At 37.2% G+C, this 23,797-nt stretch overlaps 1 protein-coding gene across 4 annotated transcripts in view; it reads right to left on the bottom strand.

The window, feature by feature from the left end:
* Positions 1-14,198: 14,198 nt before the first annotated feature.
* Positions 14,199-23,797, bottom strand: part of LOC108969130 (paired box protein Pax-6) — a 107,618-nt gene continuing 98,019 nt past the window's right edge. For 3 of the 4 annotated variants that reach the window (XM_018933680.1, XM_018933682.1, XM_018933683.1), the window contains 4 exons: positions 17,462-17,635; positions 17,121-17,378; positions 16,559-17,057; positions 14,199-15,152 (listed from right to left, as the gene is read on the bottom strand). In XM_018933680.1, coding sequence (XP_018789225.1) covers positions 14,426-15,152; positions 16,559-17,057; positions 17,121-17,378; positions 17,462-17,635 — 1,658 coding nt within the window. In that variant the 3' untranslated portion in view covers positions 14,199-14,425. The remainder of the gene's footprint in view (positions 15,153-16,558; positions 17,058-17,120; positions 17,379-17,461; positions 17,636-23,797) is intronic. The other variant, XM_018933681.1, reaches the window with a different exon arrangement.

The following is a 23,797-nucleotide window of genomic DNA, read 5'->3' as shown; positions in this document are numbered from 1 at the left end:
ACTTTCTAAATGAAGATAATGTTTCTGGAAGAACCATATCCATATTTGTCTGGTCGATATTGTTTAAAGCCACTAAAAATCGATCAAACAATAAATACAAATAATATTCATTTTCACCCACACTCTCTGCTTGTTGAAGTGAAACTAGAACTATATGAATTGAAAAAATAAGCAGCTTATAATTTTCTGCTATAACAGGAGTAAAAAGAGCAAAATACCGCTATAATTGGCAAGTATTGAAGTACTGAATTCTATTCGAATTGCTTTTGTAAGAGAGAGAAATGTAGAACACGACACATTCGGTTGTACTATCAACTCTGTTCAAGTCCCAAAAACGCAAGTGACCGTTACGTACATCAATATGGAAGTTACAAAAAAATGTTTTAACAAAAGATGTCTTTGAAAAATAATATTTTCTCTTAATGATTTATTGGATTCGTTGCGCAATTTGCATAATTGCGTTTTAAAAATGTGATTATTGAGATATTTCTTATTACTATTTACTTAACTTAAAAACTTTAATCTTTTTGAAATAAGAAGTAATAATCATGATTTGTATTAAAAAGAATTTCTGAGGAAAACCTAAGAATACTTTATATATTATGTTCATTTCTTACGTCCGGTCCACCTCTCAGTCTAAAACCTGTTCATGAAGAAAATCTTACCAATTTTATGTGGTATTTTTCGCTCTGTGTATTACATGGATTCTGACAGGTCGAAGGTTATTTGGCAGTTAGTATCCGTCGCTGACTTTGATAAGGATTTGTGCGAGGAGTTCAGACATCTGATCGTTGAAGAGCAAGGTCCTTATGGTAGTATATTGCTGTAACCGGCGAAGCCTTGAGAGATGTGTTTATCTCGTACCTCGCTCGGTAACCGGTTACGACAATTTTGCTTGCGTAAAAAAAAAAACCTTGTACGCTAGCTATGCGGTTTGCTATTCAATTGAAAATTTTCCATTGTCCATTGGTTGACTTGAATTCCGAAAGTCACAGTATCATAACCAATTTCTCTGACTAAATCAATGGACACTTCTTCCATTCTTTGTGGGACAGGCATATGGAAATCGGGATGTTATTTTCCAACCATAGAAAAAAAATTATCCTGCGACTGCGATTTGTCTCTTCTACGGTCTCGGAAACACGCTGATAAGCCATTAGCTGGGCATGCTATAGGCATCGAGAAATCGCTTCATCGAGTGTTTGAGAGGACCGCTGAGAAGGTATGCGGATAGCATTTTCCTGCTTGTGCAGATATTTCTCTAGCTCTGACTTCTGCCTGAAATGCTACTTGCTCACGTCTGCACTGCTCATCATGCTATCAAAATAGCTATAGAACTTGTAGCGAAAATATCACCACTACTAATAATTCTATCTAAATCTTACAAAAAAAAAATATTTTTGTAAAAAAAAGTTGTATTTTTAATCTAGTACGGTTTCAAAATCACTGTATTGTAATTATGTTAGTTTTTACCACACCTAGCACCATTGCTAAAATTAACATATGTACATAGCAGTAACTGGAAATCCTATTATTCGATAACTCTTTCCTACACATTTTGTTTCCATGATATTTACATTGCTGAAATGGATATCTTCAGTGATGATGCCGACTTTAGTCCAGCTCGTCGCAACCAATTGCGCTTGGTATCAAGTGGATTGACAGATTTCTTTTGTTTTTTGCTTAATCTACCAATTTTTCACCTGTATGAATAATGTATTTTAAATTTTAATGCTCATTAAAATACTATATGAATATACAATTTGTATGCRTATCTGAAATTTTATAGTTTTAAAATTTTTTAAACGGTTTTTCGAAGTAAATGCATAATAGTTCTTTATTTCCTCTTACACGGTTTTCAGATGACATGGAACATATCAACATTTTAGTATAGGAAATGCCTGTTTTTTTACACGGTTTTCTGAGGAATGTATCTACCATGTAAAAAAGAGTCGGGTGTATGTGCAAAATGAATTATTTGTGTTCTGGCTAGTAGAAGGAAACTGTAGATATAAATTTTTAAGTAAGTACAGTACATGAAAACGCCAGGTGGAACTGAATTATCAAATGAAGGGCGTGGACTAATTAAAGGAATGAGTGAATCGGGCATGATAGTTGTCCAAATTGTTTTTTCTGTAAAGAGGCATAGGAAGGCAATAACCAATTTTCTGAAAAGCACCAGTAACGGCGCAGCAGCCAGCAAGCAAGTGTCATAGGTGTTGATGGCGAATAAAAACGGGACTTGCTCTGTGACTAAACAACGTGCATATTAGGGAGATCGATTCCGGACTTTTTTCGATTCGGGATTTCTAACAGTGCGAAAAAGTTGCCTTAGTACTTCCTGATTCCAATGCAACTTTTTGTTTTGAGATCGGATTGCATCTTCAACCCCAACTCCGGCCTTGAAATTTTGGAAATTCGCCTAAAATCGTGAAATTGTCTACCTAGCGCCTGAAATACTCATCTCATGTCAAAAGTTATTTGTCACGTCATTTGCTACCGAAATGGTATGATCATGGCCGTAGGACGAACCGTTCCCGAGATACGAGCGAAAATGCGGTGTGCCACAGCGCAAAGTGAAAATCGGCTTGCGGCCACACTTCTTGACGTTGATTTCGCCGAGTGCTATCACTCACATTCATTCACCTACGATAAAGGACACGTTCGGATAGCTCTCCACACAAATATTTTTTCATCGAGTTCCTTCACTCTTGTCGGTGATTTCGAGGAGTGCTATCACTTATATTCTCTTAACAGAACACAGAACTCAAAATGTCCGTATCTAAATTTAAATTTAGACAGAAATGTCCTGTGTTTGGCATATATCCGTACAATCTCTCTGAGTCCCAGTTACCTACTTACCAGGATGTTCTCTTGTGTTAGCAGTTTGATTGCTTTAGCTGCCCAAAGATTTCGAGTAAGTGATAAAGCAGCGGCCTTGATTGTTTCATTCTGGATGCCAAAAAAGCAGGTATGATAACAGAGGATCAGGCCAGCTTTGTCACTGACAAATGCAAGATTAGTCGGGCAAAAAAAAGTGTTGGAGTTAAGCCCCAAAACACCGAAAGTATTGACTCTGTATTTTGACGGCCGCAAAGACAATACAGTTACACAAGTCAGCGAAGGTGAAAAGTACTACCGCGACACTGTCAAATAGGAACATATTTCCACGCCACGTCACCTCTCTTTCCGGGTCAGCTGAGGATGAGACGCAAGCTATATGACAACATTTATAAGACAATTCAGTTGATGTGGAACATCTAGAAGTTGTCGGTGCTGATGGCACCAACACGAACAGAGGTTGGAAAGGTGGAATCATTCGGAAACTAGAAGAAAGAATAGGTAAGCCATTACAGTGGGTTGTTTGTCTTCTACATTTCAACGAACTCCCATTTCGTGCTCTTTTCGAACACATAGATGGTGTCTCAAAGAGTCCAAATACATTCTCTGGTGACATAGGTAAACTGCTCCCTGATTGTGAGAAGTTGCCTGTTGTCAAATTTGAAAGTTTTCCATCCTGCCAATTACCTACTGCTTATCTCTATAAAATATCGGAAGCTGTTATTTCCGGTCAATGTTCCTCAGATCTAGTGTCGATGCATCCAGGTAGCATGTGCAAATATCGCTGGCTCACCTGTGCAAATAGAATTCTGAGATTATACATTTCTACTGACAAACCAACGAAGGAAATAAAGATTTTGGTCAAGTACATACTTACAGTTTACTCACCTTTGTCCTCTTCCAGAAAACATTCTCCTTAGTATGATGACTGACGAACGGATAGAAGTCAGAAAGTTGGCCCTTGACCGTCTTCTGGCAGCCAGAGAAGCAGAGTCTGACACTGTAAATGGAAGGGTTCGATGTAATAAAGTGCCAAAGCTGAATTTCAAAGCTATTAATTATTACGATATGATTAACTGGAAGACTATTACCTTGACTGTTCCACCAGTTCTTTGTTCAGTTTCTAACGAAGAACTCATAAAAGGGCTGTCGGATGACACTGCAGAGGTAGGAAAATTTAGTGAATTCCCCTCTCACACTGTGGCAGTCGAGAGAACCGTCAAACTGGTGACAGAGGCATCTTCTAAAGTTATTGGCCGCCAATTTCGTGATCGTTTTATACGCTCTGCACTGAGATCTAGGCAACAAGTGCCAAAGTTTAGTACAAAATCTGCTTTTATCAATAAATTTGACACAGATTCAGACTAAAACAAGCCTGACATATGGTTGGTTGGTTGGGTTGGGCTTGGGAGGAACCCGGAGAGCAGCCACCTCCACGCGGTGGGTTCTGGGGGACCAATACAGGTTAGCTGAGAGCTGCAACAATTTTCACCATGAGCACATACACCATTTCGGTAGCAAATGACGTAACAAATAACTTCCGTTGTATAAATTTTGCCATGAGATGCGTATTTCAGGCGCTAGGTAGACAATTTCACGATTTTAGGCGATTTTCCGAAATTTCAAGGCCGGAGTTGGGGTTGAAGATGGAATTCGATCTCAAAACAAAAAGTTGCATTGGAATCAGGACGTACTAAGGCAACTTTTCCGCACTATTAGAAATCCCTAATCAAAAAAGGTCCGGAATCAACCCACCCTAGTGCCTAGCAATGCCTAAGGCAACGTCATAAAAATGCAACTTGCATTTTATGAAAATAAAATAATTGTTTGTACGGACCAGATGGTCTTCTTAAATATTTAAAGGATTTGAAACGCCCACGAGAGGCATGCCATAAACAAGTTCAGAGTGATAGATCACTAATGATATGGACATCAGAAGGTCTAAAATATGCTTTGGGCCAAAAATAAAATAATTGTTTGTACAGACCAGATGGTCTTCATAAATATTTAAAGGATTTGAAACGCCCACGAGAGACATGCCATAAATAAGTTCAGAGTGGTGCATCACTAATGGTATGGACATCAAAATTTCTAAAATATGCTTTGGGACAGGCAAAATTTATTCGGAAGTTTACACTAATTTGTTGGAAATTGAGCTCCTTGATTTTGCTGGTAATTTGCATGGTGATAATCTAGGTCTTGCTGGAGTGATCTGCGTCAAGTCCAGATTTGTATCCGATCGAGCGTCTGTGTGAAAAAAGTAGAAAAATCTATAAAATGAGACATAATAAGATTATTTTTACTATAAAAACGGGTTTTTATTTTAATTCGTGAATTATACGATACAATAACTAGAACTGAAGATGAGCGTACACTTTTTTGACGCATATACTTGTTTCGGCAAAAGAGTCCAGTTACCTATTTCGTCGCTTGTATGTGTGGCATGGCTAATACCGTTTTCACCTTAGTTCATTGTCAGTAATAGTATTTATAAAAAGTTTCAGTTATTTAAATAATAATTTGTGTGATTTAAAGCAGAGGAGCGTAGACTTAAGTCCGGCAACGGCGATTAAAATGCCCAACCGACTCCGACCTCTATCCAACAAAACTTTTACAGGACTACTCAATATTACTAGCAGTCAAACATAACCTTTCTATGAGCACCCTTTGCGTGTAATCAACCACATTCCGGTAGCAAAAAATGACACTGCAAAAATTGCATTAACGACATGTCTACCGTACAACAAGTCTCATTTAGAGGAGGGTAATGTGGGGACCTAACATATCTTGCATCACAATTTCTTAAATCATTATTATTCGATTTCTTTTCACGTCAATATTTGAAGGAATATTACACCGATGTAACTGTTAAATTATTACAATTATCTTAAGGTGAAGTTGTCTAAGAACTTCTATTTCTTCTACATACTTCCAAATCTAGTTCCTGTATGGAAACTTCTTCTTTTGTGAAGGGTATTCTAGATTCGGGGAAAACAATGATAGCGGTTTTATTGTTTAGTCTCAGTAATTGTGTTTTTACACGGTGGATTTTTTACAGAAATCATTGTGTAAAAGTACAAGTACATACTATCTACAATTGCTCTGACTAATAAATTTGCTTTTGTTACCAAAAAGGGAGTTCCTCTAAGTTAGTGCAATGAACTTCTTTTTCTTTATTAGCGTAGACAATGGAATGTTCCAAGCCAAGTCCTTCTTCACTTGATAATTCCAACGTAGTGGAGGTCTTCCTCTTACTCTGCTTCCCCCGGCGGGTACTGCGTCGAATATTTTCAGAGCTGGAGAGTTTTAGTCCATTCGGACAACATGACCTAGCCAACGTAGCCGCTGTCTTTTAATTCGCTGAACTATGTCAATGTCGTCATATATCTCATACAGCTCATAGTTCCATCGAATGCGATATACGACGTGGACAACGCGCAAAGGACCATAAATCTTTCACAGAAATTTTCTCTCGAAAACTCGCATCATCAACTCATCAGTTGCTCTCATCGCCCAATCCTCTGCACCATATAGCAGGACGGGAGTTTTGAGTATACAGTTTGCTTTTTATTAGTCGAGAAAGGACTTTACTTCTCAATTTCCTACTCAGTCCGAAGTAGCACCTGTTCGCAAGAGTTATCCTGTGTTGGCTTTCCAGGCTGATATTTTTGGTGGTGTTAACACTGGTTTCAAGATAGGCGAAATAATCTACGACTTCAAAGTTATGACTCTCAACAGTGACGTGGGAGCCAAGTCTTGAGTGCGACGACTATTTGTTTGATGACAGGAGATATTTCGTCTTGCCCCCGTTCACTGCCAGACCCCTTTGATATCAATATCATCAGCATACGCCAGCTATTGTATACTCTTATAAAAGATTGCATCTGCTCAATTTAGATCTCCAGCTCGAATTATTTTCATCAGCAGCAGAAAGAAGTCGCACGATAGGGAGTTATCTTGACTGAAACATCGTTTGATGTCGAGCGGCTCGGAGAGATCCTTCCCGATCCTGACGGAGCTTTTGGTGTTATTCAACGTCAGTTTGCGCAGCATTATTAGCGGGGATATTGCGGCATAAAGGCAGCTCCTTTTCGTGCTGTCGAAAGCAGCTTTAAAATCGACGAAGAGATGGTGTGTGTCGATTCTCCTTTCACAGGTCTTTTAGAAAATTTACCGCATGGTGATTATTTGGTCAGTTGTTGATTTGCCAGGTCTTAAGCCACACTGATAAGGTCAAATCAGTTTGTTGATGGTGGGCTTTAATCTTTCACACAAAACGCTGGGTAGAATTGTGGGGTTTCCTTTTCTATAGACTGGGTAGAGCACACTTAAATTTCAACATTTGGGCTTACTTTCGTCCGACCATATTTTACAAAAAAAGCTGATGCAGGCTCATTCACCGCGTTTGAATAGCTTGCTCGGCTATCCATCGGTCCCCGCCGCTTTGTTGTTCTTTAGGCTGGTAATATCTATTCGAACTTTTTCATGGTCGGGGAATTGAACGTCTTCTACATCGGCATCGATTGGCAAATCGAGTTCGCCTCCTCCTGGCGTTGTAAGTTCACTGCCATTCAGCAAGCTGGAGAAGTGTGTATGCTCCGTTCTTGAAACCTTCTGTAAGCCGCCGCATTTTTTCGTAGAATTTTGGAGCATTACCCCTGTCGGACGGCTTATCAGGCCCTTCATACTTACGCATTTCTGCCTCTATATTCTTCTGTCTGCAAATTCGTCTCGCTTCCCTCTTCAACTCTCGATATCTTTCCCATCGCGGACGTGTTGTTGTCGATTGCGACGTTGCGAGGAAAGCAGTCTGCTTTCTGTGCAAGCCGAGTAGAAAATCGTTCGTCGGCGTGTTGTGAATGTAGCTTCTCGACGTTGACCCTTCCATGTGTTTGTTGTCGTGCTTTTTTGGCTGCGCAGAGGTGGGTGCGAATCGTGGCTGCAACAAGATAGTGGTCCGAGTCGATGTTAGGAGGTCGGAGTGCACGCGCATCTAGAACACTGGAGACGTGTCTTCCGTTTATCGTGGTTTTTCGATCCGGAGACAGCCAGGTGACTTGATGAATTTTCTTATGCTGGAATCTAGTACTACAGAATAACCATATTTTGGGCCCCGGTGAAGTCAATCAGCCTCGATCCATTTAGGAATGCTTTAGTGCCAAAGATACCTTCTTTGCCCACCCTGGCGTTAAAATCACCAAGAACGAGTTTGATATCGTAGCGGGAGTAGCTCGCATAAGTGCGCTCCAAGCACTCATAAAAGGCGACTTTTGTCACATCGTCCTTTTCCTCCATCGGTTCGTGTGCGCAAATCAGCAATATGTTGAATAACCTCGCTTTGATGCGGATTGTGCTAGAGGTTTATCCACCGTGGTGAATTATCAGTCTCTGTCTCTCGATAGAGTCTCTCTCCCACCCCGTATCCCACACCAAATTTGCGCTCCTTTATATGGCCACTGTAGTAAATGCCACACTCGTCTCAGTCCTTGTAAGGTCTATCGCATTTCTTGGACGGCGGTGATGTCAGCCTTCACGCTAACAAGAGCATCAACCAGTTGGGCAGCGGCACCTTCTCTATTAGGAGACGGGACATTCCAGGTGCATGCCCTCAATTCGTAGTCCTTATTCCATTTGCCATGGTCGTCATCAAAAGGTTTGTCCCTCATCCGAGGCTTGATGTTTCTCTTCATTGGGTGCGTTTTTTACGTGGCGAGTTCCAAACGCAGCGCAGAACCCTGTGTAGGGAATATTTCCCTTTCTCTTTTTAGCTCGCCGTCGACCGCATGTTCTTAGGCTACCCAGAGGATTCTTGGTCTAAAATCGGAAGTCGTAAGCTGTTTCTGGCCACTCCCAAGTGAATGATGATCAGAGAGCTTTCCTCACTTGTGTGAACTTTTACACACGACTTTATCCTCCGAGTGATCCATCCTGTAGTGAAATGAATACATTTTGCAAAAACTAAATTTGGTAAACAAAATGTGAAATAAAAACATATTTCACTTTAAATGTTATAAATCGTGTAAAAATTAAAAATTGTTTTATTTTCAAGCCGTGTACAAAAAATTAGGTGTGTCTATACAATACAAATAATTTCGACACACTGTTTTTTTTACTATTTTATCGAATTTTGTTTCATATATTTAGGATGAGGGTGCATAAGTGCTTAAAGCATAATAAAGAGAAATAAAACCAAATTCCATCTGGAATTTGTACGCTACTGTTGTTTACCCACCCGAATGCTTACGCAAAAATTATATTAAGGGCAGTACATAAAACTTAATTTGTTATAGCACGTGGAAAAGGCTTTGCAACAAGTGGATAGAGCATAAACAGCCGGGCTCTTATCTAGAAATCGCAGAAAAATAATGTGCTCGTTTGACTCAGTGTTGAAATATCACGTCACTGCATAACATGACATCTAATATGTTGTTATACCCTTGCAACATATTGCTATAGACTATAATAAATTTGTGCAATTAACAGCTGTTTGTTTATCCTAAAATAATCATGTTAGATATTGGGTTTTATATTTATAAAAATTGTCAGGATCATGAGACAAGTTGAAATCCGAGTGACTGTCTGTCTGACCGTCTGTGCAAGGTATTAATTAAGTAAAAATTAAGATATCTTAAAGAAAATTTCTATAATTAGATATCTTAACGAAGATGTGGTACATGTGTTCCTTAGCAAAGGTGAGGATGAGTTCGTAGATGGGTGTAATCGGACCATTGCCACACCCACAAAATCCCGTTAAACGAAAATTTATAAAGTGCCATAACTAGGCACAAAATTAAGATATAAAACTGTAATTTGGCTCAGGGAATCGCAATAGCAAAAAGCACTTGTGGGCTAAGAGCTTTGAAGAAATTGGCGTGGCCCCATTTAATGTACATATCTCCTAAACCACGTAAAATACAATAGCCGCTCAGGATAAAGACCTTTAGCAGCTCTACCGACACTGTAAAAATGGATGAAATCAGAAGATAACCTCGCCCTCGCAACATATAACGATACTGTTAAAAACTGTTAAAAGTGATATAAATCAATTAAGCTTGTCGATTTCGGTGAAAACCCATATCTCAGGACCTGCCCGACCGATCTCCACCAAATTTAGTAAATAACATTATCTTGTCATTATGTTACAGTGCGAAAATGAGCGAAATGGGACTGCACCACACCCACTTCCCATATAACACAATTTTGTATTCTATCACTTTCCAGTATGCAAATCAAGTACTAATAAATGTAACGGTCTGCCATGTTATGGGTAAACATTTTCCAAATAGTACGAAAAGTATTCAAGTAAGTGGATCAAAGTTCCAATTGTGAAACTTTTATCGGCCCGTTTTTGAGATATATAACTTAAATGCAGAGAAAATAATTTGTAAATAATATTATGTGTGTGTATGAAAAATGGGAGAGCGTGTTTTTTAGTTATCTTTGCACCAAAAATAAATAAAATCGAGTGAAAACTTGTGTTACCCCACATAACTAACAAACCTTATGCACCAGAAGGTATTTCCCTAGCTTTGATCGTAGCAAGTTGCAAAAGTATGAAATGTTCGGTTACACAAGAACTTACCCCTTTCTTACCGGTTTTGAAATTAAATTTCTAACAAGTTTTTAGCTCTTATTGTGTCGCGTGCTGCAAATCTTGATTACCTTATCGGCAGTTCACGGTGACGCATGTCAGCAAAATGACACCATTCCACCACTATAGCATAACCAATGTTAGCACCAGATAAAATGAAAACTCCTGGGGGTGCTAGTGCAGTGTTCGCTTTTGTCGATACTCTCTTATACCTACATATTTCTTGCATACATATTTAATATATCACGAACTCCCTGTCATACTAATAGTTAACACAATATTTTCAATGCTGCAAGGGAAGAAAATTATTTGATAGTTCTTTGCTATTTGTAAACCGTATTTAACAATTCAATTCAAATGGGTATGTTCAAATTAAATCAAATCAGTACTCCAAATTATGACCTTTAATAATTTCTTTCTGAAATGCCAACCCGCAATTTTGAGTGATTATTTGTAATCTCCAACTATAGGCATCTTCCGCCATTTTCAATTTATTATTTTGATTTTATTGCTACATATACAAAACAATTTTTATTATTCTTAGCAACAAGTCTGATATATACATATTATAGTAGGCATAGGAATGTGTATTCAAAATATTAATTTAGAATGAACCGAACATTTGCTTTTTTTTGAAATCGAATCTCCTTATTTATGAACTACAAAACGTTATCTCCGTGAATTACTTGTATATCGAAATTCATTCGAAAGTATATTGACAGCACCACATACTTTGTACAACAGCACATACTATACATGTATCGCAGAATCGCCAGCACTATCCACACTAATGCCTATTGTCTGATTATCCCCTAAGTTGTAGTAGTTTCCTTTCAGAACAGTAGCTCTCCTACGACTGCCGTCATCAAATAGTGCGAAGTAGTGGTGGTCGTATTGTCGATGATTGTAATGATCGGAGATAAATATAATGAAACGTTGATAATATCATCATCGCAGATTTCTTATTGTGCCTGTGTGAAAACAATCGTATGAATATTGACTAGCACGCTTTACGACTTACTGCACGTTTATCTGCTTTCATTTGAGTTTGATGATAGTCACGCTAGAGTTTTTCCATCGCTTGTACATACATACATATACATAATAACAACTCTATGTAGAAATTCACCCTTTTAATGCCTTGAACTGAGTATATTAAGTTTTCCGCAAAGCCTTTTGCGATATCATTTCGAAATTTTGCTCACGTCATTTAAGTGCTTATATGGACATTTTTTTTTTTTATTTGATAGGATATAACGGTTGGTAAACGTACTTTTTCGATAACCTCTTTTTGACAGATCACGCCTGAATTGAGTCAAGCTGTCATGTTATTTTTGTTCAGTATTGTTTGGCATTGTACGGACCATCTGAGTCGTAGCATTAGCGGCAAACATTTGAAGGAGATAATCTTCAAAAAATAAATGTCAAAGAATGTTATTTCGATGGATAATAAACATTTCCCATTATATTATTTAGGTATCCTCGAAAAGGATCATTATTTAATATCTTCACAAAAGTTGGTATGCGTTATTGCCCATCTCCAAAGAAATTGTTCAGATCGAATCACTACAGCGTATGGCTGTCATACAAACTGAACGATCGGAATCAAGTGTTTGTATACAATTTTTTTTTATTTGACGAGGTGTCGTGATAAAATTTAGCATGAATTGCATCCTAAAGCAACGCTAAAATGTCTGAACAAAACTTTCCGATCGCACCACTATAGAATAGATCTAAACGATCAAAATTAAGAGCGTAAATGGAAAGATTTGCTAATTGTCGAGGCATTATATTATCCAAAGCAAATCTTTGAGAAAATTTTCAAGATCGCATTATTATATGGTAATACGAGTATCATATGATGATATAAACTGTACGATAACAAAGAAGGTAGGGCTAAGTTCGGTTATAACAGAACATTTCATACTCTTACAACATGTAGGGACCAAAGCAAAGAAATATCTTTAGGAGTTGGCAAAACTTTGTTTTAAAAAAAAATTTAGAAAGAATTCAACATTCACTGTTCGGCAAAATGAATTGCACATCATTAATCATAAACTCAATTAGTTTTCTAAGTAGATTTGACTTCTCGTTAGCGAAAATTATATTCAAATGATGTGACATAAACTCAGCCGAAGGGATAAATTTAAAATATAGTCTTTAGTTGAAGTGAAAAATGTCAACTAAAGGATCGGTATCAAAGACGAACCCAATGCCTTACATGTTAAGCGCTAAACACCATTAGAAAACCTGACACACTAATTTCAAGTGTCACACATTTTAACCAACTGAAACGTTTCAAAGTCAAGTGAAAAGGAAATCGTTAAATAGGTTATATTTGGGGTAGAAAAAGGACTGCGCTGACTGCTCTAATTATTTACATTGCTTGTATATTTGTGAACATATTTTCAAGCAATTAATAAAGTTATATGCATAACTCATACACTCATACAGATGCAATCGTCTTATGTTTTTTTAGAACAACGAAAATATGACAAATTGGAATCGGAATAATACATCAATTTTACATATACATATATGTATTTTCGGTATTAAACAATAATATGTATATCCATGTTAAGTGATAAAACGGTATCAAGGAAACTTAAAGTTTGAAAATAATTTATTATGTAGTATTGACCTGATTTTATTTTGGCAATACCACATATTATTGCTTTTCCCTCTAACTTTAAAGCGGCCGTTCAATATGTGGAATATTTTAATGAAATTAATGCGAAAATTTTTTCTGCTAAGGCAAAACTGTTGAAGTGAGATAAAATACAAATCGGCTGAAACAAGTGTTTTACTTTGCCACCCGCCAACATTTGGAACTATTTGTAGTACGAGCCGTAATATTATATTTCATTTCAAGCAAGTTCACTCAGCACAGCACTGTTTTAATCTGGAAATCATGTATCGAATAATTTATCAGGACCTGACTATGGGTTATGTAAAATAACATTACTGTTTCTTACTATTTTTGCGTTGCTAAAACTGGAAATGATAGTAAAAATTTCCTAACACTTAGAATTTTTTGTTTTGTAGTCAGGGCGTGTAGGGTCAAACAACCACCATTTACTAAAATGACAAAAGTAGCTGTATGTGAGTAACATTTTTGCACTCAAACTTGTAATCCGGACACCCCAAATTCTTGGCAATCCAGCCGCAAATTTTTCGTCCAGATTTGTTGAATAGAGTAATTTTGCGACTCTGATGTTGGAAGCTGTTTCTTGCTAATTTTGTGTTTGTAAAATAGTAAAAAGGTATTTCCCTTTTAGCTCATCAGTCGTAATTTTTTCCTTCAAATTTGTTAAGTAAGTAGACACAAAATAATAAAAAAATTCCTATTCTTTTTCTATACAATTTTATTTTTTTTTTGGAGCTTTTATACTAAAACCACATCGTATTCATTTCATCTAATAATAGTACATAATACGTACGTATATTGATTTCTAGAATATGATGAAAGTAGTCTATAACCCTTTTGTTTAAATTTTTAATAGTTGCGAGATCGAATTAAAAAATTTTATTATTTCAATAACATTGGGTTGAGCGTTACGTATTGGAACAACTCATCGATATACATTTTGTAAACAAATTGTTTGCAAACTTAAAATGTAAAAATTCATTTTTAAATTCACATTTCGTAATCTATGATTTTTTATAAATATTTTTTTTTTATCACTTTATTAATGCAAATATTTCTAACATAAATAATACACAAAATTATAATAATATAAAGAACAAAAGTGAATAACCATGAAAATTCAAAAAAACTTAAAATAGTAGTATTAAAACTGGATAAAAATAATTAATATTTGGTATGGCGACTATTAGCGTCTATTAGATCTCGCAGATATCGGGAATCATAGTTTACAAAATACGAATTTAAAACTGAATTTGCATAGTTTTTTTTATTTACTAAACAATTAATTGATAAACTTGTTTCAAACCACTTCGAGCGTTGGGAATGACTAATGTTGTAAATTTCTTTCAAACCCATGGTGAATAAAAGCATGAGGCGAAAAACTGCTGTTGCTTTCCAACTTGGTTTTGTGAGCTTGTTGAGGAAAGGCCAGTCTCCATGACTGTGGGGCCGCCACTATTATTGCATACCGTAGATGAATCGGTGGCCGTTGCATAGCCATATCCCAGTTGAGAGTAATTGTGCATGGTACTAGCTGCCGTACTACTGCTACCGCCATCATCGTTGGGTGCACCTAGTTGATGGCTTATTGGACTGCTAGTTGAGTTGCGAGTCGATAATATGGTGGTGTTATTAAGGTTTGTCGTCGTAGTTGCCTCACTATCGCAATTTATGACAGATATCGAGCTGTCGCTGGTAACTTGAGGCAAGGCAGAAACATTGTTTGAACAAGCTGTTGGTAGCGGTAATGGTGGTTGCAGCCCCACCGTTTGTTCATAACTTTTAACTGTCGTATCATAACCTCTGCTTACCAACTGCTGATTTGTGTTGGCAGTTGAGATAGAGCTACGGCTCCCAATCATTGCACTGCTACTACTATGTCCACCGCCTACAGACGGTATGCCGAAACTTCCAATCATTGCATGGTGATGCGGAGGAGGTGGAAGGGGAGCTCGAAGCGACATATGGCACTGATATAGTGAGGGCGGGGTTAAGTCACGTTGCTGAGAAATTGGTGATCCGGGCATCGGTGACATTGAGGGATGCGTGAAGGATGACATAGACGCCATTGAACTGTTATGAGCGATAGAAATAAGTCCCATAAATGCATATTTTGATTAAGTTAAATTTGACAATAAAAATATAACTCAGAGTTTTTCCTTTAAAATTCTCTTATCGTATATTAAAGTGATTGTTTCTTTCGTAGACTTACTGCCTGTACGACTTTGCTGTGTTAACTAGTACAGTCGAGGTCTCTTTCTCATGTCAATTACTAATACAGGTACGTAATACGTAATTTTTATACTCTTGTATTATTATTATTATTATTGTATTATAATTTTGTTCAGCTAACGATTGTACGTGTCACCTAAAACTAATCGAGATAGATATCGGGGACTGATATAAAATTTTCAAAATTAAGAGAAAAGTTGAAATCCGGCTGACTGTCTACCTGTCCGTTAGTGCAATCTGCAACTTGAGTAAAAATTAGATATCTCGATGAAACTTGGTATGTGGGCTCCTTAGTGCAACAAAAATTTGAGTGCGCAGATTGGTGTAATCGTACCACTGTCACGCCCACAAATCGCTATTAACCAAAAATATGTAAATGTAATATATAACGGTACTGTTAAAAATTACTGAAAGCGTGATAAATCAATAATTAAACACGCCACAAACATAAAATTTTACCACCGAGATGGTATGAGAGAGCTTTATGAGAGTTGGTGTGAAAATTGGAAAATTGGCGTGGCACCGCCCGCCTTTTGGTAAAATCCCATACCTCGAGATCTGACTGACCGATTTCGACAAAATTTAGTACGATTTCTTCAGAATTTTCTTCACATTCTTATGTCACATTGTGAAAATGGACAAATTCGGATAACAACAACGCCTAATTCCCATATAGCACAATTTTTAATCCCACTTGATTCTTTCACTTTCCAGTACAGAAATCGAGAAGCTATTAATATAACGATATAAAACTATGCAAGAATAATAAGCAAATAGTTAGACCCCGGTACCTATAGTTGAGTTGTGATCGAAAATTTCGGTCAATATGTGATATATAAAATTAAAATTAAGGGATATTCCTTTTCTTATGATGGTATGTTTGTTTGTCAAAAATGGTTTGAATCGGACTAATACTTCTCTTATACGGGGCATTTAATATAAAGATTTTCTAACTTTCCGATGATTTTGTGAAGCTAATATCGGCCAATATGTGAGTTATCTCAATATATGTATCTTTGTGCCTAAAATAACAAATTTGAGCGAAAACTTGGCCTAGGCCCTATATAACTAATATCAGGATTTTCGAATATACGGCTGACTTTACCCCATATGATTGGTTTTACACCTTAAAGTATTTCCCTGTCTTTGATTCTTGCAATTTGCAAGATTATAAAATGTTGTTGTTGTATCTGAACTTAACCCTTCCTTACTTGTTAGTAATATTTTTATTCATATATGACGAATACCTATAAGTTTCACTCATGGCCATTGTGGAATGATGATGTATTGGGTACATAGCCCCCATAGAGCTGCTAAATCCGTTGTTCAAGTTAAGCCGAGGTGATAACGTCGGTACAATGGATCCATCTAAATGGTGTGTATGATGTGCCGCCGCATGATATGTATGCACTGCTCCAATGGGCGCACATCCAGTGCTCACTGTTGCACTAAGTCCCATCACTCCTGTACTACTACGTTCAATGGAATGTCCACCTACCAAATTTGTAACACTTGTACCGCTGGTGTTACTGCTACCTGATGATGATTGCTGTCCGCCTCCAAGATGATCAGGGGTACCAGCTCCGCTACCTCTAACAGAAGTACGTACTGCCACGGTTGTAGCAGCTACTACATCACCTGTAGAAACTGAGTTATGAGCTAAGGGGGGTGTGGATATTACGTCATCTGGAATCGGTGCATCTGTTGTTGGCGTAGCATAGCCGAAATAATCAAAAAAAAGGCGTGCTTTTTTACTCATTTAGTATACTTGGTTTCTAGAAATCTATAATTGCTAGTTAATATACTTACTTCCACTAGGCAGTACCGTGGCGCCGCCGCTACCGTTCATACTGCTTCTGTTGGGGCTGTCTGTGACGGAGGTGGCAGATATAGACGAACCCGCCAGAGTTGAGCTGGGTGTTCGGCGTTGATTACGTAATTTTTCCTCACGTCGCCATTTAGCGCGGCGATTAGAAAACCAAACCTGTATTCGGGCCTCTGGCAAACCAATTATACCAGCCAGACGCTCACGCGCAAAAACATCAGGATAATGGGTGCGTTCGAATTCTGCACACAGTTGTATATACGTAAATCGAAAATAATTATTTATATTTGCATTTTGTTTTTATAATTTTAAGAAGGAAATATACCTTTTTCTAAACTATCAATTTGCTCATTGGTGAAGGAAGTACGATTCCTCTGTAGTTTGCGTTTAAGTATTAATCGAGCTTGATCGTCATCATTTGCACCTACATTCGACATACCACCATTAGAATTTTCGCCCTCACCCGAACCGGTTTCATCTGAGTGATGACCATCCAGTTCTGTAAAAATAAAAAAGAGACTTTCGTCAATACGTACTGACAATATCAATTTTTTCATTGTGATATGTTATTTTCAGGAAGACATGCTCTCCGATTTTCATTAAGCTACCTCACAAATTGATCGATATTTTCGGTAAAAAGTAAGCCACTGAATTCTATATTTCGGTATCTGAGGACTTGTGCGGCTATGATCCGATTTAGTCATTTTGTGACGTCTGATCGAAAACCTAAAATACTCTTTGGGTGCAAAGTGTTATTCCTACAGATTTGAAGTTGCGCCATATTGAAATCATTGAATTACATTTTTACGCACCAATTTTTTTGAAATTAATCGGGCAGTTCTGGAGATATGTGACTTCATCTGACTTGGGATGGTAACATTTTTTCCCCATTGCTTCTCTTAACATCTTTAAGAGCTTCTTAGCTGTAAAATTTAGTGTTCCTAGCGTATTTATTTTCCCAATTATGTCGATTTTAGAAATCTTGATTAAAACCGTTGTATAGGGAGTGGTCGAGCTATTCAAACACGGCGGGAACTGATAAGGAGTATGCATCAGCTTCTTTGTAAAATATGGTCGGACGAAAGCATGCCCAATGATTGTAATTTAAGGTGCTATGCCCAATCCAAAAGGAGATCCCACAATCTGCGCCAACTACCGTGGGATATGTCTTCTCAACATAGAGTATAAGGTTCTATCGAAGGTATTGTGTGAAAGATAAAAGCCCACCGTCAACAAACTGATTATACCTTATTATTGCGGGTTTAGWCCTGGCAAATCAACAACCGATATTCAACATGCGCCAAATTTTGGAAAAAACTTGTGAAAGGAGAATCGACACACACCATCTCTTCGTCGATTTTCGACAGAACGAAAACCCATTGCCTTTCTACCGCAATGTCTGAATTTGGTATCCCCGTAAAACTAATACGGCTGTGTAAACCGATGTTGAGCAGTCAGGATCGGCAAGAACCTCTCCGAGCCAACTTCTTCAACCTGCTGCTGAAGAAAATAATTCGAGCTGCAGGTTTTAATCGAGCAGATACAATCTTTAATAAGAGTGTACAGCTGCTGGCGTATGCCGATGATATTGATATAATCGGCTTCAACACCCGCGCCGTTAATTCTGCTTTCTCCAAACTGGACAAGGAAGAAAAGCGAATGGGTCTGGCAGTGAACGAAGGCAAGATGAAATGTCTCCTGTCATCAAACAAACAGTCGTCGCACTCGCGACTTGGCTCTCACATCACTGTTGACAGTCATAACTCTGAAGTCGTAGATAATTTCGTCTATGTTGGAACCAGTATAAACACCACCAGCAATGTCAGCCTGGAAATCCAACGCAGGGTAACTCTTGCCAACAGGTGCTACTTCAGACTGAGTAAGCAATTACCAAACTCTATAAGTCACTCATTATTCCAGTCCTGCTATATGGTGCAGATGCGTGGAGGATGACAGCAACTGATGAGTCGACGTTGGGAGTTTCGAGAGAAAGGTTCTGCGAAAGATTGATGGTCATTTGCGCGCTGGCCATTACGAATATCGCATTCGATGGAACGATGAGCTGTAAGGCATATACGACGACATTGACATAGTTCAGCGAATCACAAGACAGCGACTACGCTGGCTAAGTCATATTGTCCGAATGGACGAAAACACTCTAGCTCAGAAAGTAGTCGCAGTACCCACCGGAGGAGGCAGAGGAAGAGGAAAACCTCCACTCAGCTGGGAAGAACAGGTGGAGAAGGACCTGGCTTCGCTTGGAATCTCCAATTGTTGTTAACTCGGCTATAATCGGGTAAGCGGTGTCTATGCCAGTAAAAAAGAAGAAGTTTTATATACATACGGACGGATACACAGAGTATCCACCATGTTGCGAGAATATATTCAAGAAAATCTTCATAATGGGGATATAATGGTTCTGGTAATTCGTGTACCCATTTCACCCATTTTCGCCAACCCCTTATAGTTTAACTAAGAATTTATTTAATTCATTTGTGCCAAATTAAAGTCAACATGAAATTTGGGCATCCTCATCCTTTTATAAACTGTTGTCACCAACTAACATTTTGTGAGGAATCTTTAAAAAGAAATAAGCCGAACCCTATATTCGGTATCAGGGGACTTAAAATGTTATAGTCCGATTTTGACTATTTTGAGTTTTAAGGTATATTTTAAAGCAATAGTTATGGAAGGCTTCTCCATATCTCATATCTTCATTGGTGCTTTTACGTAATGTTAGCACTGCGTAAGCCGCTTTAAACATATAAAACATACATTTGTTTTCACATAGTTTTTGCACTGCCCAGGCCGCTTTGAACATATAAAACAACAAGTAAGGAAGGGCTAAGTTCTGGTGTCACCGAACATTTTATACTCTCGCATGATAAAGTGATAATCGAGATTTCAGGCGTCGTTGTGAACCGATTTCATCCATATTTGGTACATGTCATCAGGGTGTTAAGAAAATATTATGTACCGAATTTCATTGAAATCATTCGAGTACTTCCTGAGATATGGTTTTTGGTCCATAAGTGGGCGACGCCACGCCAATTTTCAATTTTTAAAAAAGCCTGGATGCAGCTTCCTTCTGACATTTCTTCCGTAAAATTTAGTGTTTCTGACGTTTTTTGTTAGTCGGTTAACGCACTTTTAGTGATTTTCAACATAACCTTTGTATGGDAGGTGGGCGTGGTTATTATCCGATTTCTKCCATTTTTGAACTGTATATGGAAATGCCTAAAAGAAACAACTCAATACAGTTTGGGTGACATAGCTATAGCAGTTTTCGAGATATGTACAAAAAAGTTAGTAGGGAGCGGGGCTACTCCCACTTTTCCAAAAAAATTACGTCCAAATATGCCCCTCCCTAATGTGATCCTTTGTGCCAAAGTTCATTTTAATATTTGATTTCAATGAAATTTGGTACATAATATTTTCTTAATACCCTGATGACATGTACCAAATATGGATGAAATCGGTTCACAGCCACGCCTGAAATTTCGATTATCACTTTATCATGCGAGAGTATGAAATGTTTGGTGACACCCGAACTTAGCCCTTCCTTACTTGTTTTTTTTTTAATGTTTCCCCATGTTTTTTACATAAATTTTTCATAACATTGTCAATAAATTTAAAAAAATTATGAATCTCAAATAAAGGAAAAGAAAATGCAAAAAAAATTAAATTTGAAAAAAGATTACCCTACTGACCCCTTAAACATATAAAACACTCATTCGTTTTTACATAATTTTATCGCTGTCCAGCCCGCTTTAAACATATAAAACAAAAATTTGTCTTTATTGTTAGCCGGCATGTATAAAACGGTTTGTACTAATCAATAAATAGTATAAAACAGAGTCGCGTTTTCTGTCCTTATGTCCCTTTGTATGCTTAAATCTTTAAAACTACGCAAGGGTTTTTGATGCAGTTTTTTTCAATAGATAGAGTGATTGAAGAGGAAGGTTTATAAGTATTATAACATCTTCAAATAGTGGAGAAACACCTTTTTCCGTTTACATTGGAAACGCAGGCTGATCAAGATTTATTAAAACAATGTACTAAGTATTATACACATTGAAAAGGTCTACAGAAACTCAGTGATGGTACACATACATATGTCCATCTCTTATAGATACTCCCCAATATCATTTTTTTGGCTTTTGCTTTTCACGACAAATAATGGCTAATGTTCGAGGCAATTTTAACCAATATAGCATTAATACTTCAATTAAATAGCTTAAATACAATGTATATTTAATATATATCTGTATTGTCCCTTTACTGCATATGATTTAAATGGATATTTTCGAAGATTTTACATATTTCAGAATTGCGGGACGTAGCGTTTGCGGCGGTACAGGGTGGCCAGGGCGACGGGAGCATGGCTAAAAAAAAGCTCGTCGGAAACCTCGGTTCTCTCTATAATACTTTGAATTTAGCACGCATTTATTATCGCAGTTCTCAAACTGATCCTTCCTCAAAAATAATACAATTGCTAAATATGTGGAATAGTAGAAAAGAACTGTAACTAAAAACGCAGTGCAATAGATTATAATTTGGTCAGTTGATGAATATTATACCACGTGCATCCCAAAAAACTGGTTTCATATTTTTTCTAGCCGACTTTTTCGTCTTTCCAGGCTTGAGAACCGGTTTATCAGGTGCAGTCCACTGGAATGATTGTCCACCAGTGTCACCAGTGTGAAATGATGGAACCACGTTTATATTGTCACACATCGTTGCGAAATTCGGTTTTTTTACAATTACAGAGCACTCAAACACTTCTCAGAAATAGTTATTCGTTGTTTTGGTTGGATTATAAACTTACGAGGTAACCACTTTGAGAGACAGAGCTTTCTTAGGGCGTCATTGTCCTCGGTGCTCATTTCGCTTCTTTCCAACTTAGCAAACCTCTTTCCAAATGTTGATTTCCCTGTTGCAGAGCCTAAACCCAACAGTATTTTCCCCCAAAACGCAATGCTTTATTAACAGACGAATTGCTTTATAATCCATTTTTTTGTAAACTAACACAAATTGCTTGCAAAAATGCTATATTTCATTAACTAATAATAGAAATCATGAAGATGGTAGTAATATTATTAATAGTTATAGTCAGCCACAGTGCAATCTTTTCTACGGAAATTCTTGATCCAGAGATAGATCCAGAATTATATGAAGTGTTGGAAACCAGTATGGTACATGCACCTTGCAAACACCACAATCACACTTCGGTTTGTATGTCTGACAATAAATTCACGAAACGTTTAATGACTTAAACTCAAAGATTCAAAGTCGAATTCCGGGAGGTTTGCGCTTATACAAATCGATCGATCGTCTGGACAATGAAGACGAAGCCGTGAACTGTCCAGTGGAATTTATAAAATCTTTGTAGAGACTTGGTATGCCGCAGCATCATTCGCGTCGCAAAGTTGGATCTGTCTGCCGAAAGCTTTTAATGGAACCCGACTAACTGTGACGCAGCTATCGAATAGAAAGGGGCGGAATGCTTGATTCTACGAATTCCTTTGAGTTACCATTTCAGTTTAAACGGATTCAGTTTCCAGATAAAATCGCATTTGCGATGACAATCAATAGGACATAAAGATAATCGCTAGAAGTCTGTGGCATAAATCTGGAAATGCTCTGTTTTTCACACGGTCAGATATATGTGGCGTCTTCACGATCTGGAAAACCCTCTTCTCTGTACATTTACGCACCGGAACAGAAAAAAAAGTGTTGCTTATCAAGCTGCGGTACATTGAAAAAATGTAGAAGAATCGCAAATAAGTGATTTTCAACCATTGCTGTTAAATTTGGATTACGATTAGTAATCAATTAGATTAAATTTGAAAAGGAATGGTATTGATTACATAATTCTCTTTTTAACAATTCCTGGTTATTAATTAATTATGATTACAAATAATCAAAAAATAACTAAGATTAGTTAGGATTACTAGAAAATAATCAAAAATAATCAAAAGTAATCAAAAAAGTAATTGGCTACTTTCACGGATTATTTTTGATTATTTTCGATTATTTTTAAAAAAATTTGAAAACTCATCATTTTGTACTTACATTTCGTTTTGAAAAATTTGCATTGAAAACATTTTGAACAAATAAAACAAAATTAGATAGTTTTTGTATACAAAACAAAGGTGTAATCACTTCAATAACAAAACAACCAATAACATTTTAGTACTTCCTAAATCAAAAAAAAGGGAAAAGTTCGTGGAAAAATAATAAAGAAAAGAAATACATTCAATTCACAAAAAAACAGTTTTATAATTTACATATATTTACAATTGGCCTTCACTACAACTAATTTTTCAAAAGAAAAATCAGACAATGATTGCCGCCTTGGACTGTTGACGATCCCGGCAAATGAAAACAGTCGTTCAACTGGAGCTGAAGACGTTAAGGGCATGTTAAAAAAAATAAATGCCTCCCATACCCTCCCATAAAACATATTTTTGGTAAATCTCGTCAGCACTTGCATTGTCATTTAAATAGCTGAAGAACTGCTGTTTTATTATGGATCGTTGGTCAACTTTAATCTGTTCTTGTGGAGAAGAACTTACTTCAGTTTCATCATCTGCAAAGTCAAATCTTTAAAATGAAAAACAAAATAAATGTACGCATAAGCTCACCTTCATCACTGAAA

Source organism: Bactrocera latifrons, unplaced genomic scaffold (genome assembly GCF_001853355.1).
Source record: "Bactrocera latifrons isolate USDA-ARS-PBARC rearing strain unplaced genomic scaffold, ASM185335v1 scaffold_240, whole genome shotgun sequence".
Taxonomy (NCBI): domain Eukaryota; kingdom Metazoa; phylum Arthropoda; class Insecta; order Diptera; family Tephritidae; genus Bactrocera; species Bactrocera latifrons.
Note: the sequence above shows the minus strand (reverse complement) of the source record. Positions and strands in the feature narration are given on the sequence as shown.